Consider the following 17,383-nt stretch of genomic DNA (forward strand, 5'->3'; position numbering starts at 1 on the left):
GTAAATTCAATTCGTAATCAAGTATTAATATTAATTAGTAAATATTATTCAATTAACATCCATCATTAATTTCAATGATAATTTATGTTTTATAGAAGTCCCTGAGAACAAGGGCTAACAAATCTGTAAAATTCAAATTATAAGCTTCTAAAGTGTTAGGCATCCATATACTTTCTAAGTACCACAGAATATTAAGTATGATGAATGACTAGAAATAAGAACCCTACAAGATAATTATAAATGATTTAAGGGAAAAAAAAAACATGAAAATACTACTCAGGTTATTTCTACATTAAAAAATGGACCAGATTTAAGGCAAAACTAGAAGTTACATCAGTTGCTAATACAAATATGACCAGATTTCAAATTTCTTTTATTAAAAACCCGACTAGTTTTCAAACTATTCTAATATAACCATCTGTTTTATTCCTAAACTTTGTTTCTTACTAAACAATACTAAAGATGACAACTTGACTTCTTTCTTATAAAGGTTTATTCCACTGCATGATCAAGTTTACAAATACAAATTTAAGGTGGACAGACAAGCCTAGAGACATTTTATTCATTTTGAAATCAACTGAAACTTCACTCAATATGTTTTCACTTCTTTTAATGAAGTAACATTTAAGACTACGTAATTTTCTCTGTATAATATCTAACACTGATAAATCCCATTAGTAGCAATTGATGTTTTGTTTTGTTACTGTATTTTAAAAAATACTCAAAATGTTTATGCAGAAATGGTTATACTCAGAAAACTCTTCACCTATTCCAGATTCTAAGATAATTATTTAAAATTCTCATCATTAGTCTTTATAAGTTCAAGTTCTAAAAACACTGGAAATGAAAAATGACAAAATCTAAGAAATTTCATTTTATTAAAAGACTTTCCCATTATTTTCTACTTATGAACTTTGGAAAGATGATGGCTCTGAGCTGGGTTATATAACTTTTTAAAATAGCAATAGATAGAGCCCTAAAAGGTATGGTTTAGAGATAAGAGCCAAAATTTCATCTATTAAGATATGAGCCAGATGAAGCTAACATGTACCTTCAAGAATGACCCCACAGATAACTGATTAGTTTAACAACTTAAAAATCTACTTAAAACTTAAATGGACAACAAGAAAGCAGTAAGAAGACCAGAGAATGAGTACAATATTATTATGTATAAGGTCTTCCAACAATTTTTATTTATTTTTTTAGGGTCACACAGTGGTGTATGGAAGTTTCCAGTCTAGGGGTTGAATTGGAGCTGCAGCTGCTGGCCTATGCAGCAAAGCCGGTTTCTTAACCCAATGAGTGAGTCCAGGGATCAAACCCATGTCCTTATCAATACAAGTTGCGTTTGTTATGGCTGAGCCACAATGGGAACTCCTTATCTACAATTTTTAAAAGCTCTCTCTCATTTCTTTTTTTTTTTTTGTCTTTTGTCTTTTTTGTCGTTGTTGTTGCTATTTCTTGGGCCGCTTCCGCGGCATATGGAGGTTCCCAGGCGAGGGGATGAATCGGAGCTGTAGCCACCGGCCTATGCCAGAGCCACAGCAACGCGGGATCCAAGCTGCGTCTGCAACCTACACCACAGCTCAGGGCAACGCCGGATCGTTAACCCACTGAGCAAGGGCAGGGACGGAACCCACAATCTCATGGTTCCTAGTCGGATTCGTTAACCACTGCGCCACGACGGGCACTCCTCTCTCTCATTTCTTAGGGCAGCACCTGTGGCATATGGAAGTTGCCGGGCTAGGGGTCGAATCAAAGCTGCAGCTGCCAGCCTACACCACAGCCACAGCAACACCAGATCTGAGCTGCATCTGTGACCTACACCACAGCTCACAGCAAGGCAGGATCCTTAACCCACTGAGGGGGCCTAGGGAACAAACTTGTGTCCTCATGGATACTACTCAGGTTTGTTACCACTGAGCCACAATGGGAACTCCTCTAAAAGCTTTTACGGTAGTTTCTTAAAACTTGTTCCTCAGACAACTCACTGCTGAATTACCTTGGTACACCTTATTAAATGCAGACTCCTAAGGTCCACCAAAACCCTACAGATCTGAATCCTTGTAGGGTCCAAGTATATGTATTTCAAACAATCTGCCAACATGTTTCTCTACACACTAAAATTTAAGAACTACTAATTTTATTAAAAAATTTTTTTTTGTCTTTTTAGGGCCAAACCCATGGCTATGCAAGTTCCCAGGCTAGGGGTGGAATCAGAGCTGCAGGTGCCGGACTATGCCACAGCCATGCCAGAGTCGAACCACATCTGTGACCTACATCACTGCTCATGGCAACGCCAGATCCTTAACCTATGAAGTGGGGCCAGGGATCAAACCTGTATCCTCATGGATACTAGTTGGGTTCGTTACCGCTGAGCCACAACGGGGACTCCAGGAACTACTACTTTTAAAGTTTAATGAGTTGCAAGTTACATTCTCCACGTCCTGTCACTGACCACATAAAACAGTTAACTTAAATGGTTAAAATCCAGTAAAGAGAAATTAAACTATCAGAATCAATCCCTTTCCCTTAAATATAATTTTATAAATTTACATACATATTTTTTTTTTATATTCACAAAAATGTTTTGTTGTTAGAATGCCAATATGTTTACTTTTAAGTACATACCATTTTTGTGGAAGAAACCAGTAAATGTAAGCTGCAGATGAGCTGACAAGCTGAAAGAACAAACAAAAAACTGTTATCACTTTAATGCTCTAAATTAAAAATAACCTAAACATTAAAATATAATATTGAAATCAAAGCTACTTTAGCTAACTTATATATATTTGGCTAATTCTTAACTCTACTCAAGCCCATAACTCCATGTTTTCCCTGTTAAGTATGACATCCAAAATAGTGCATCTATACACATTAAAAAGAACGACAAAAAACACACACAAAGAAATGAAAACAAAAACATGAAAGAGGAAGAAAAAATAGACCACAAAATAAAAGGTAAGATAATTTACTGTTTTAATGTCCTACCTACAAGATGGGGACAAGGTGCCTTTTCTACTCCCTCAAAAATAAATTTTCATAAGGGTAGCTGAATCCATGCAAACTTCCATAAACTTCTTTTTCCATCTGAATATTTTCAAGATACAGAATTTCAACCTCCTAAAAACCTCACTTTCTATTTCAACTGGGGTGAAATATACAATCACAAATATACTCTAGATTTGTAATTTACTGTTTCAACATGTCATTTTCATGTTTAGTTTTAGAAGCAATGAAAAGGAAGTATAAATTATAGTGATATTTTTGTTTTGAAAAGTATCTACTAACAATGAAAATGCTATTAAGATGGGATAGAAATACAAAAAACCAAAAAACAAAAAAAAACCCAAAAAACAAAAAAAACCATGAAGAGACTTGGAGAATCTTTAAACTGGAAAAGAGCAATCTATTTCTTGATCAGGAACCATTCCTAACTTTTCAGAACATAGTTTTTGTTGTGTGATACCGACACCAGATTACAAAGGCTATAGAGAACAGATGTTGGAAAGGGTAAGCAGTAGTGGGCCCTTATTCAAGAAATTTATCAGTGTAAAGAATCAAAGAAAATAGTAGTTAAAGGGCAATAAGGATCAATAAAGAGTATGGTTTTTTTTTTTTTTAAATGATGGTGACAATCTATGCATTCTTGTAATCAGAGGGAGAAGAGTTATATAAAGACTTTGAGGCAAGAGAGCATTAAGGAGCAAGTAATGACTGCAAATGAGGACATATTATAAAGAGGTTACAAAGGTAACTTTGCCCAGGTCTCCTCTTTTTCTTGGAGAAGTAAGAGTAAATGAGATATTTCAACAGTTGTGAGGATGCCTCTATCTTCTTAGTTAAATAATCTATAAAAGTGCATAATAAAAAAACAAAAACAAAACGGAGTTCCCTAGTAGCCTAGTGGTTAAGGATCCAGAGTTGTCACTGCTGTGGTGTGGGTTTGATCCCCAGCCTGCAAAATTCTGTGTGCCAAAAACAAAAACAGAAACAAAAAACACCCACAAACTATAGGGTGTGGGTCTCAAAGGGCATTTCTAGAACAGTCCTAAGAAAAGTATCCTAGGCTATCAGTAGAGAACAAAATGACTATGGAGGAATAGAAGTTTAAGGGTCCAAGCAGAGCTGGAGAACATAAAGGGAAAATTAAATATAACAACTATTAATTTAAGTATCAAGAAAATTAAAATGGTATAAAATGGCATTCTTGAAAACAAGTAATTCATGTGTATCACTTTCTGGACATGAATCAGATACTCTTTTTTAGGGGGTGGATAAGGGGGATGGGACTGTGCCTGTGGCATACAGAAGTTCTCAAGCCAGGGATTGAACCTGCGCCACAGCAGTGACCCCAGCCACAGCAGTGAGAACACTAGATTCTTTAACCACTAGGCCACCAGAGAACTCCCAGATACATTTTTAAAACACACCAGGATTGGGGATGGGGAGGGCTTACTATAAAAGGGGTATGAGGGAATTTGTAGAGGTTCTTTGGTTGTTTTTTAGGGCTGCACCCACAGCATACGGAAGTTCCCAGGCTGGGAATCAAATCCGAGCTACAGCTGCCAGCCTACTCCATAGCCAGAGCAACACAAGGTCCAAGCCATGTCCGCAACCTACACCACAGCTCAGAGCAACGCCAGATCCCAGACCCACTGAGTGAGGCTAGGGATCGAACCCGAATCCTCATGAATGCTAATCAGATTTGTTTCCGCTGGGCCACAACAGGAACTCCAAGGTTTTTAATCTTGATTATAGCAGTTGTTACGAGACTGTATGCATCAGAACTATACAACAAAAAGAGTGAATTTGACTACCTGTAATTAAAAAAACAAACAAAAAAACCTCAAAAAAATACCCCCCCCCCCAAAAGTACATCAAGGGGATCAATTGTAAAGGAGCTCGGACTTTTTCAAGGTGATGAAAATGTTCTGTATCTTAATTTTTTTTTACAAATTTTTAAAATTAAGAGTATAGTTGGTTTACAGTATTGTGTCAATTCCTACTGTACAGCACAATGACCCAGTCAAACATCCATATACATTCTTTTTCTCATATTATCTTCCATCATGGTCTATCCCAAGAGACTGGATATGGTTCCCTATACTACACAGCAGGACCTCATTGCTTATCCATTTAAAATGTTCTATATCTTGACTGGGACTATGGTTAATGCAAAATGTATACATTCATCAAAACTCAACATAAATACTTAGGTGGGTGTGTTTTACTGAATGTTAATTATGCCCAAAGTTGATTTATAAAAAGTGTATCTACCATCTAAAAAATTTACATGCCATTTTACTAAAAGATAACCAGCATTTTCCTATGAAAGTTGTTCCATAAATATAACATTACAATGCAGAATTAGTGAAACTCCAAAAAACTAAAAGAAAGAGACAAATATTCTAGTTTCCACATGTTAGAAGAAAATCCATTAGTCATAACCAGTCTATCCTATTTAGTTGGTTCAGTTACTGGCCTACATACTAGGCCAGTTTAATTTTCTTTTTCTTTTTTTGTCTTTTCTAGGGCTGCACCCTTGGCATAATGGAGGTTTCCAGGCTAGGGGTCCAATCAGAGCTGTAGCCGCCAGCCTACGCCACAGCCACAGCAACGTGGGATCCAAGCCATGTCTACAACCTACACCACAGCTCACGGCAACGCCAGATCCTTAACCCACTGAGCAAGGCCAGGGATCAAACCCGCAACCTCATGGTTCCTAGTCGGATTTGTTAACCACTGGGCCACGATGGGAACTCCCAGTTTAATTTTCTTAAAACAGTATTTCATATGAATCATTCCTTTCCCCAAATTTTCTAGTGGGTCTCCAACTAACCACTGTCTATAATATGACCCCTATTTCTTTTTATCTCCACTAAAGCCTTAAATAGGAAAGTAGAATAGAATGATAAAGAAAATCCAAGTTTGAATTCTGGCTCCAGTTATTAGATGTGACCTGATATCTATAAACTGAGATGATCTTTCTGTGAGGCTTGTATAAAATCCTAAAGAATGCATCAAAAAATTCTTTCCCTCTTCCACAAAGACACCATTGCTAGCCACCTCAGAGCTTCATTTCCTTTATAAGCACTTGTATTTACCACTTTTTTGTCAAAATTTTTTTCATACACATTCTTTTTTAAATATGTATATATAGTTGATTCACAATGTTGCTTCAATTTCTGCTGTACAGCAAAGTGACTCCGTCATACATTTATATACATTTTTAAAATATTATTTCCCATCATGGTCTATCCAAGGAAACTGAATATAGTTCCATTCTCTTTTGACATCTTATATCAGTGTCCCTAGCACCTAGCAGCTTCTTATAGAAAGACACTCAACAGATGCTTTTCATGAGGATAATGATGTCCTCCCTAGAATAATAAGATTTTTAAGGTTAGGGATCAGGACCCATTATGCTACAGTACTAACAATATTTACACTGTTTTTACAGGAAATGTGATTTTAAGCTCCAACTGTGAGATGACAGATATACCATGCACTGATCTACCCCAGAAAGTATTTTAAACTAGTGTTACTCAAAACATGATCTGCAGGAGTTCCCGTCGTGGCACAGTGGTTAACGAATCCGACTAGGAACCATGAGGTTGCAAGTTCAATCCCTGGCCTCGCTCAGTGGGTTAAGGATCCAGCATTGCCGTGAGCTGTGGTGTAGGTCGCAGACGTGGCTCGGATCCTGCGTTGCTGCGGCTCTGGCGTAGGCCGGCGGCTACAGCTCTGATTAGACCCCTAGCCTGGGAACCTCCATATGCCGCAGGAGTGGCCCAAGAAATAGCAAAAAGACAAACAAACAAACAAACAAACAAAACCAGGATCTGCAAACTGAAGTCATTGGGGAAACTGTTATCATTCCACAAGGCAAGAAAATTAGGAATAAGACTTTAACCACTTTTATAGAAATTTAACATTGCCGTAACATCTAAGTATGCGATCATTATATTTACAAAAGCATCCACCTACAAAAGATTGAAAATTAGAAACAAAAAGGTCCTTCACCATAGGATGGTTTGAGACAGTTTTAAAGTGGCCATTATGGAGTTCCCATCATGGCTCAGTGGTTAATGAATCTGACTAGGAACCAGGAGGTTGTAGGTTCGATCCCTGCCCTTGTTCAGTGGGTTAAGGATCCGGCGTTGCCGTGAACTTTGGTGTAACTATGTCTCTGGCACAGGCCGGTGGCTATAGCTCCAATTAGATCCCTAGCCTGGGAATCTCCATAGGCTGTGGGAGCGGCCCAAGAAATGGCAAAAAGACAATAAACAAACAAACTGGACATTATAAGTTAAATGAGATGGCAAGCACATTCAGCCATTACTATTACATTGTTTGAGAAAAAGAATTCCAAATTTCAATTAACCAACTTAAAAAATAACTTTGGAAATATGATTTGTTTTGCACAACTTCCCTTCCTTCTCCCTCTCTTGATATGTACCTAGAATAAAACGTAACAATGAGGCCTAGTTGATCCCTTCCATGGGTGGCTTAGTCCAAGGAAAAAAGAGTTTTCTTTCCTTTTCTGATTTCTTCTCTTCCCTGTCTTGTGGCTACTATATCCACATCTTAATTGGTTAAGCTGGATCAGAAGAAGGAAAGAAAGAAACATGTAGGACTGGTCAGGCCTATTTAGTTTTCCGCAGCACAGAATTTACCTTAGGTGATCAGGATAAAATATCAGATAAGGATTTGGCTAATCTTTATGATGTGTTCCTTGTCTATTTCTTCTTAGGAAGCAAGCAATATGGCAGTAGGAAACCAGAGGGGGGAATTTGAAATTTGGAGGTAAGATTCCAAGCACAAGTATCTGACAATTCTAAGAGTCTACAGAGTAAGATTAAGTAAGTTTAAATTCATAAGGGACTAATATTGAGATGAGATTCAGGTAAGAAACTCCAAATTTTAAGAATAGCCACATCCCACACAGGACTGACATTTTTATGCAGGAAATAGACAAAGATTAGTGGCTCTGCTTTGTACACATTGATCTGCTAGGGGCAGGTGTTAAGGCTTCATTTCTAGGATCATGGCTCTCTCACCTCAGGACAGGACAAGCTGGATGATAAGCTATTTGGCATCTACACTGTTACATTTAATGCTATAATGTATAAAGGTGAGGAAATGGTGACTGCATCAAGCTCATTATTTGGGGATCCACTGTCTCTTTCAAGGTTCAGACTTAAGAACGGGAATACTTTGTGTGAGAAGATAAAGTTGAGTGAGGGGTGGGAATCTACTACATATAAATGAATCACCTTCCAGAAGTATTACAAACAAAACATAAAGAAACTATTGTAAACCCAAAGATTATATACAAGAGGGAACATTTAAAAAATTTCTATTTAAGTACTTATATGTTTAGTGATAAGGCACCTTCAGGAACAGGAATGCACAAGGAAACTTATGTACTACTCAGCCATAAAAAAATAACAAAATAATGCCATTTGCAGTAACATGGATGGAACTGGAGGTACTCATACTAAGTTACGTAAGTCAGAAAGAGAAAGACAAATACCATACGATATCATTTATATGTGGAATCTAAAATATGGCACAAATGAACCTATCTACAGAACAGAAATGAACTCATGGACATAGAGAACAGACTTGTGGTTGCCAAGGGGAAGAGGGAGGGAGTGAGATGGATGGGGAGTTTGGGGTTAGTAGATGCAAACCATTACATTTAGAACAGGTAAGTAATGAGGTCCTGCTGTATAGCACAGGGAACTATATCCAATCACTTGTGATAGAACATGATAGAAAATACCATGAGAAAAAGAATGTATAAAAGTAGGTCACTTTGCTGTACAACAGAAATTGACAGGACACTGTAAATCAACTACAATAAAAAAAGTAAAAAAAAAAAGAAACTTATGGCCCAAGTTCTGAAAAAAGAATGAAAAGATGCTGATTTGAGAACAACTTCAATGCTTACAATCAAGACAATTGTTTAAAAAGAAAAAAAAGAGAGAAACACTGTAAAAATCAGCTATAATAGAAAAAGTAAAAATCACTATAAAAAAAGAAAGAAAGGGGAGGAAGACAAATCAGATCTTATTATAGTGGAAAAGACAATCAAGAAGCAGCTTAGGAGTTCCTGTCGTGGCGCAGTGGTTAACGAATCCGACTAGGAACCATGAGGTTGCGGGTTCGGTCCCTGCTCTTGCTCAGTGGGTTAACGATCCGGCGTTGCCCTGAGCTGTGGTGTAGGTTGCAGACGCGGCTTGGATCCCGCGTTGCTGTGGCTCTGGTGTAGGCCGGAGGCTACAGCTCCGAATGGACCCCTAGCCTGGGAACCTCCATATGCTGCGGGAGTGGCCCAAAGAAATAGCAAAGACAAAAAAAAAAAAAAAAGAAGCAGCTTAAAGTTTTAAAATTACAGCTACATCTACCAAAAAAAAAAAAAAAAAAAAGGCTAGGGAAACACTATGAATGCAATGTATTTATTTAAAATTATTTATGGTGGAGTTCCTGCTGTGGCGCAGTGGGTTAAGAATCCGACTGCAGTGGCTAGGGTGAATGTGAAGGTGTGGGTTAGATCCCCAGCCTGGTACAGTGGGTTAAAGGATCTGGTGTTGCCACAGCTGCGGCCTGGGTTGCAGCTGTGGCTCAGATTCAGTCCCTGACTCAGGAACTTCCATATGTCACAGATGTGACCATAAAAATAAATAAATAAAATAATTTATGGCTTTCTTAGGATAAAGACCAACACTGCTTTTTTTGGTCGAGGCATGTAGCAGCTTGATGTGGGATCTCAGTTCCCAGACCAGGGCTTAAACCTAGGCCGCAGCAGTGAGCACACCAAATCCTAACCACTAGACCAGGGAACTCCCAAGACCATGTTAACACCTGAGAGGCTCTGCATTATTTGGCCATGGCCATCTGCTTGAGACTCTCTCTACTCTCTCTAGTCAGCTACTCCAGCCTCAAATGATATTCTGTATGGTACTCCCTTTATCTATAACCATTTAACTGCTCAGCCTCTCTCCCCATTTTACTCCTGTATTTATTTATCTTTTTCAAATCTCAGCTCATTTCTGTAGGGAAGCCTTCACTGAACATCACTATTTCCAAATTCAACATCTCAAACAAGTACTGATTCTCATGCTTTATATACACATAGTTTCCCTATGTATACTCTTCTAGCACATATTTTATAATTTTATTATACAATTGTTTTTTTCCTAAATGCCAAGAAGTTCCATACAGGCAAGATTTTCATCTGTTTTGCACATCATTGTATCCCCTAGGACTCAGTACAGCGTTTGGGACATGGTACATTAAAGAAATGGGAATCCTGGAAAAAAAAACAACATCCAGACTTTGTTAAAATACAAAGAGATGGTAAGAAAAGGAAGATCACTAACTCACAAGTTTAGGTTATAATAACAAAAAGTGATGAAAGGCACTTTACCTTACTAGCCTACTAAAAACAAAGGCTTGAAAATATCCTTAGTATATGTTCTAGTTTAGTTACCTTTGGAGGGTATTTCTCCATCTACTAACAGTAGACCAGGAATGGAAAATGATTAAGTGAAAAGTGCTTCTAACCTGACCACAGTAAATACCTCTGGAAGCAATTCCAATTGGAAATCTTTTCATGCTACCTTTCAGTCAGTGGGGATGCACTTAGAAGTCAGGATTTATGACTAAAGCATTCCCAAACTGGTAGGATTAATTGCCCAAAGAGACCCCTGGGATCCTGCTAGGATGGAAAACACAGAAAGACCAGAGATCTATTCCAATAAACCATGGTGCTTGGTCAAAACTCGAAATAAATGCAAAATTCACAACAAATTGGCATGCCAGGAGCAAAAGATGGAAAGAATATGAGGCATTGTATCAGACATTCTAAAAAGAAAATAAAATTATTTTAAATATAAAAAACCACACCAAAAACATGAGGAAAATCATTAGGAAAAACTTGGAGACCAGAGATGTGAGCACAATGAATTTCTAAAATGCGATGGAGTTTCCAGAAGCCAATGTTCAAGGAAAGGAAAGAAACAATCTTCATAGATGGTGGGCATTATCATTGAATTTTAAGATTACAAATGCAATACTGGTCTGTCACTGAACTGACAACTTAAAGAAATGAAAACCATGAAATGTCACAAGTTTCTTTTTTCTATCAGCTCCTTTCCCTAATGAAATTCTGCCACTATAAAATACAAAAAAGATCCCAGAACACCAACTTTACTTTGTACAGATAATGCCAGGAATCTGATTTTTACAAGTCACTACAACTGTTATAAACAGGTTGAGTGGTTGACTGTTCTCACCTTTGGGCTGTAGCACTATAGTATGTTTAGGTACCTTGATATTCTCCAGAAACTTTGGAGAATGAAATACATTGGGTTTGAGAGTGGAGATACTAAAATTGTTTAAGTACTGAAAGAACATGAGATCCAGTGGAAGACTTCAAGACTAGCTTTCAATGAATACAGGATCCAATTAAATGGAACAATATTTCCATGTTTGAGATAGTATAGAATAAAAATATAGATGGAGATAACTTTTTCTATGATTTAAGATTTTAACTTCTACCAAAGAATGTCCTAGAACAAAGATTTATTTTATTCTCTTAAGAGAATCTGACCATAGATTTTACAAGCAATGTTTTATAGTGCTGGCATTATATACTGGTATCTAGGGAACTTCTTACAATCCTGTGTGATAAGTTTAGTTGAACAACTGGATTTTGCCTAATTTGAGATGAGAAACACATTGAAGGAATTTAATAATATAGGGCCTTGGGGGTAAACTTAAAATGAAGCAATTTCCCAATTAATTTTAGTGACTCTGGGAGCAACAATGAGACATTCATTAAGACCTGGGGCAGGGGCAGGGCTGAGTTGAAACCCCTAGCACAGTAATTTAATACCTCCTGGGCTTAATGTGCCTTACTAGGTATTAAGTAAGGTGAGCTCCAACACAGAGTTAGGCCTGTTAAAAAAAAAATCTTGGGGGGCTTGAAATGATCAACCCACTGGTCCAAGCTATATCCTAAAGAATGAAAAAGTTGCTTTTCAAAATTACAAGCAGGAGTTCCAACCCTCTGATGTTTCTGTGAGTTGATTAATAACACTCCTGATATAGTAATGGCCCAGCTATTGAATCCACTGGGTCAAAATGAACATAATTATTAGGTTATTCAAAGAGAACTAACCAGTATTATCAATCTTCCTCACAACACAGGCCCTAAGGGAAGTTCTGTAGTATTTATCAAAGCCAATGAGATAGTAGTAAGTGGGGTTTAGCAGTGATGAAGGTAGAACCTTGATGGGGAAGATGAAGAAAAGGGTCAAGTTTTCTTCTTCTTAGTTCATTCTTCTTTTTCACATAAGCTCTGAAAGCCCTGAGGGCAAACTATTAAGGTGTTTAGGAAAAAAGAAGTGGGGATGTCAGAGCAGGCTCAGACCACAGCTTATACTTTAATAAAACCCTGACAACCCCAAGAGCTCTGTCCTGGGTAGGTGAACAAACAACGATCTGAAATTCAAGCAAAAATTAGAGAGTGCATGCACTGGGAATGTTCTTAGTCTATATATACCTATATTGTAGGGTATTCCTTGAATAGTAATAGATTAGGTAAAGATCTGGGATCTCAGCTTCAAGAATGGACTATCAAAGCTTACTTACAAGTCAAAATTGCCTAGATATGGAAACATAAATTACACTTCAGTCCTACAAGATCACAAGATATATAAAATTTTAAAAATATGATTAAAAAACATTCAAGTAACAAAATAACCTAATTGAAAAGCCAAACTTAAAAGCAATGGCAAAAATGGCATCTTCCATCAGTCACAAAAATGAGAATCCATAAAAGGATCAAGTCAGTGTACAGCCTATCTAAATTAATAAGACATGATTTAAAATTTAAAGAGAAAAATATCCATGTGAAAATTTATCCAATTCCATTTTTTTTAAAAAAAAATCTAGTGTTTTAGTTCTATATTCACCCTAAAAGTAGTCAATGAATAAACAAATACCATCCAAGTCCCTGTTTCTCTTTAGAATAATATTCAACTTTATTTTACATATCAGAGAATAAAGAGAAGCACAGCGTCTAGGAATGGAAGCATACTATTGGCTAGGCAGATATGAGGCTAGTCAGAATACTTAGGGATTAGTACTGGATTTCATAGTTGAAAACAGAGTAAGAAGATTCTGTCCAAAGGACCAGGTTTCTGAAACTATCAAGTGATAAATGTATTTCAAATATAAGATAAAGTTAGGAATATTTTGTCTGAGGGATGTAATTAAGAGGAAGGACAAGAGGGAAGAAAAGAGTCTCTCTGATTTGAAGATTACTTAAGATGTGATATCGTGAAGCACCTGGCAAAGCACCTAGCATATACTTAATTATATCAAAACATGAGTCTCCATCCTTCCTTAGATGAGGTGGTAGGATTCATACCAACTGCAAAAGTTACAGAAACTTAAGTTCAAAATGCAAGAAATTGGAAATGGGTGGATTCTCTGCCAGGGATGCTGCAGAAGAAGTAATCCCTGATTTGTGTATGAGTTTGGACCAACTGACCTCTAAGGTTTGTTCTAACTCCTTACAATATTGAGGTGATCACTAGGAGAATGATCACTACACTTTTTCCTCTTTCCTCAAGTATGGCACTTAATATAAACTGATAGGTTATCTTACCTATGAGATTCTTGCTCTCCTTTCATTTTCTCTACTTTTGATAACATATCATCAACTTTAAATGTTTTCCTGGAAGAAACAGATAAACAAAATAATCACTTCTCAACTGGGAAAAACAAACAGATTACACTTTATTTTCACTATAATAGGCAAGTTGGAAATCTGATTTTATTTTTAATAAGATAAATTATAGATGATTAGCCGTAACAATGAATACTATTGAGACAGTGTATGTTATAATACAGCAGACAAGCCTTCAATCCCCATCTCAAATGCTAATTTTCCATGACACCTTTGGTAATTATTCCCAAACCAGAGTGACTTCTCCCTACCTATGGCACTTGTTTTATATATACATATATTTTTTTCTTCTTAGGGCCAAACCTGCAGCATATGGAAGTTCTCAGGCTAGGGGTTGAATTGGAGCTGCAGCTGCCGGCCACGGCCATAGCCACGCCAGATCTGAGCCCAATCTGCAACCTACGCTGCAGCTTGTGGCAACACTGGATCCTTAACCCACGAGAGAGGCCAGGGATTAAACTCACATCCTCATGGATACTAGTCGGGTTCTTAACCTGCTGAGCCACAATGGGAACACCACAACTGTTTCAGATTTATTTTTACATTTAGTCTCCTAAATGTGAAACTTGTATAAATATTTTATTGCTACCAGAGTATAAGCTCCTGAAGGGCAGAGATTTGCTTTCCTCAAGAAAAGCCACATAGTACTCAGCATACTGGCTTATACTTGATAGGTCTTCAAGCATCTGTTGGACTGAGCCAAACAAATGCAAATTATGTATATTTTGAAACATTCACATTTCTATTAAGTAATCTGATAAACATGAATGTTCTATAAAATATATATGAGGTTAATAAAACATCCTCCAAGATTAGCAGCAACGGCTAAGGTTAAGTACATGTTTTTTTGGCCACGTCTGTGACATGCCAAAGTTTCTGGGCCAGGGCTCAAACTCATACCATGACAGTAACAGCACCAGATCTTTAACCTGCCAAGCCACCAGGGAACCCCTAAGCATGTCTTTTTAAAGAGACGGTTGTCATCAATACGAAAAAAAATTGAAGTTTAAAGGGCATTCCCATCAAATTACAGCAAAAATTTCTGCTTTTAACTTGCTACGAGAAAAAAGGTAATTTTCCAAGAAATAGAAATGTAAATTAAGAATAACCATATCCCTGCCAAGCAATTTAAGAATGAATGAATTCTAAATCCAACCTCACCTTAGTTCTTAAGTTGATTACATATGTCCTAGAGACAAAGGCTAGAAACTAGACCCACAGGGTAACTGGAAACAAATATTGCTATTTATACTCATATATTCTCTTAAAACTTAAAACCTGGAAAAGACTCATGTATTCTGCATTAATTATAAAGCTTGAATTACTAGAAATCACTAAAATGCTCATTCCCCAAAAATAGCTATTGTACTCAACTACTATAATAAAAACTGTCAGTAAAGAAGTATTACTGTAAATATACTGCAGTAAAATAGTGATAGGAAGAGCAGAACTGATACTGTCTATACTTCGGGTGAATAAATAGCCTCCATAACAAAAGATGTTTTTTTAAAAAGCTTCTCTCTTTACCTTTAGAGTTACTGAAAACTTCAATATTAAAGTTTCATCCCAAAAAGCATAGTAGGAAGTCCTTTATGAAGGATGGCAATACATTTTCAATCTCCACAGATAAGAGAGAAGAAAGAAGAAAAATGTAGGGTTCTTTTAGGCCAGTTACAAAGAACTTTCCAGTCTAAATACTGCAACGTACCACAGAGGAGGATTGTAAAGTTACTGAAAACTTTTAAGAATATGTTTATTACATAATGATTAGGAAGAAATCCTGTCTGTAGAAAGAAAAGTTGAGATTATAGGTCACAAGGTTCATCTCTTCCAACATTATGGATCTGTACACAGGAAAACTAATATTAACAACCATTTGAAATAGTTAAGATCATAAGACAACCCAGCACTCCTTAGGAAAAACAAAATAAACCATATAAACAACTATACAAAAGCAGCCCCACCTCCCAACACCAAGTATTTCTGTTCTTTAGAAGGGTACTGCTATTGTAGCTCAGATTTAACAAGGGAAATAGTTATCAAAAGGTCACCCAAAAGAAGAATATTTATAAAATTTAAGACATTTCGGGAAAATGTTTTTGAGGGAATCAGAAACAGTTTACATGAAACCTAGTAAAAGGAATTCAACGAAAGATGCCCTTCTCCTCACCAGTATTTCCACTGTGCCAGTGTATCGTCAACCTACAGAACTGGAATACCTCTATGAAGTGCAACTAAAGTAAAAGGCGAGTTTACACATTTATACCAGAATAAATGTTACATCTGCATATATGACTTCAAAAGGAATGATAAGCTTATCCCAAAAGTGAATATTATATTATTGTTAACAGTACAAAAGGAGTACCAAAAACATTTTAAGCAAAGACCACAATCACTGGGTTAAATTCACCACCTTCCAAAGTCACCAACTACTTTGAAAAGGAAAACACTCAATTGAAGATATATGTTATAGCATATAAAAATTAGTTTTAATGACTTATATAGGCCAGGCATACAACAAAAGAATTAGGTGAATTTTAATGCATTTTTACATGGAAATAAACCAAATGGGAAAGGTATGTTTCTTGGCTAGCAAACTGCTTCAAAACTGTCCCAAAAGACCATTTTTTTTAACCTAAAAGATAATAAAGAAAATTCACTTCTACCAAGCTTTTAAAATTGCCTCCACCCAATAGCAGACAACAGAAATGCATCCCACAAGGAGAGTCAAATAGTCTAATAAATAAACATGATGGGGAAAACGATGAACTTAAGTATCACATGTATATATTTTAATCCATTTATGGATTTATTGTTTTATTTTGTCTTTTGAGGGCTGCACCCGTGGCACATGGAGATTCCCAGGCTGGGGGTCTAATCGGAGCTACAGCTACAGCTGCCTGCCTACACCACAGCCACAGCCACGCCAGGTCCAAGCTGCATCTGTGACCTACACCACAGCTCAAGGCAACACGGATCCTTAACCCACTGAGGGAGGCCAGGGATCGAACCCACAACCTCATGGTTCCTGGTCAGATTCATTTTCGCTGCCCCACGAGGGAAACTACCATTTATGGATTAACTCAATTTTGAAAAAAACTTCATCCGTTTTAAATTAAAATCAGGCAGCATTCTAGATGATAACTGACCTTCAGATTAAAAATACTAAAGGAAAAAGTTTACTATTTCATCAAATAGGAATAGTTTTATAAGAGTAAACCAAGGATCTGCAAATTATGGAACATGGGCCAATCAGTTTGCTGTTTGTTTTTGTACAGTCCACAAACTAAACACTTTTTTACCCCCCTCCCCGCACCCTTGGCAAATGGAAGTTCCCAGGCTAGGGGTGAAATTGGAGCTGCAGCCACAGCTACAGCAACTCCAGATCCAAGCCACATCTGCAACCTATTCTGCACCTCACAGCAACACTTGATCTTTAACGCACCGAGAAAGGTCAGGGATCAAACCCACATCCTCACAACACTAGTCAGGTCTGTAAACCACTGAGACACAGGCGGGAACTCCAACATTTTTTTTTTTTTTTACAGATAAGCATTTGCAATTGATTTGATAGTAGAGAACACCAACTCTAAACTCCACTTAAGCTAAATGTTG

At 37.1% G+C, this 17,383-nt stretch overlaps 1 protein-coding gene across 3 annotated transcripts in view; it reads right to left on the reverse strand.

Annotated features, from left to right (window-relative positions):
- SUZ12 (SUZ12 polycomb repressive complex 2 subunit) overlaps window positions 1-17,383 on the reverse strand; it is a 48,371-nt gene that overhangs the window by 25,742 nt on the left and 5,246 nt on the right. For 2 of the 3 annotated variants that reach the window (XM_047758326.1, XM_047758328.1), the window contains 2 exons: window positions 13,688-13,756; window positions 2,632-2,681 (listed from right to left, as the gene is read on the reverse strand). In XM_047758326.1, the coding sequence (XP_047614282.1) occupies window positions 2,632-2,681; window positions 13,688-13,756 (119 nt within the window). The remainder of the gene's footprint in view (window positions 1-2,631; window positions 2,682-13,687; window positions 13,757-17,383) is intronic. The other variant, XM_047758327.1, reaches the window with a different exon arrangement.

The sequence above is a fragment of the Phacochoerus africanus genome, chromosome 14, assembly GCF_016906955.1.
Source record: "Phacochoerus africanus isolate WHEZ1 chromosome 14, ROS_Pafr_v1, whole genome shotgun sequence".
Lineage (NCBI taxonomy): Eukaryota > Metazoa > Chordata > Mammalia > Artiodactyla > Suidae > Phacochoerus > Phacochoerus africanus.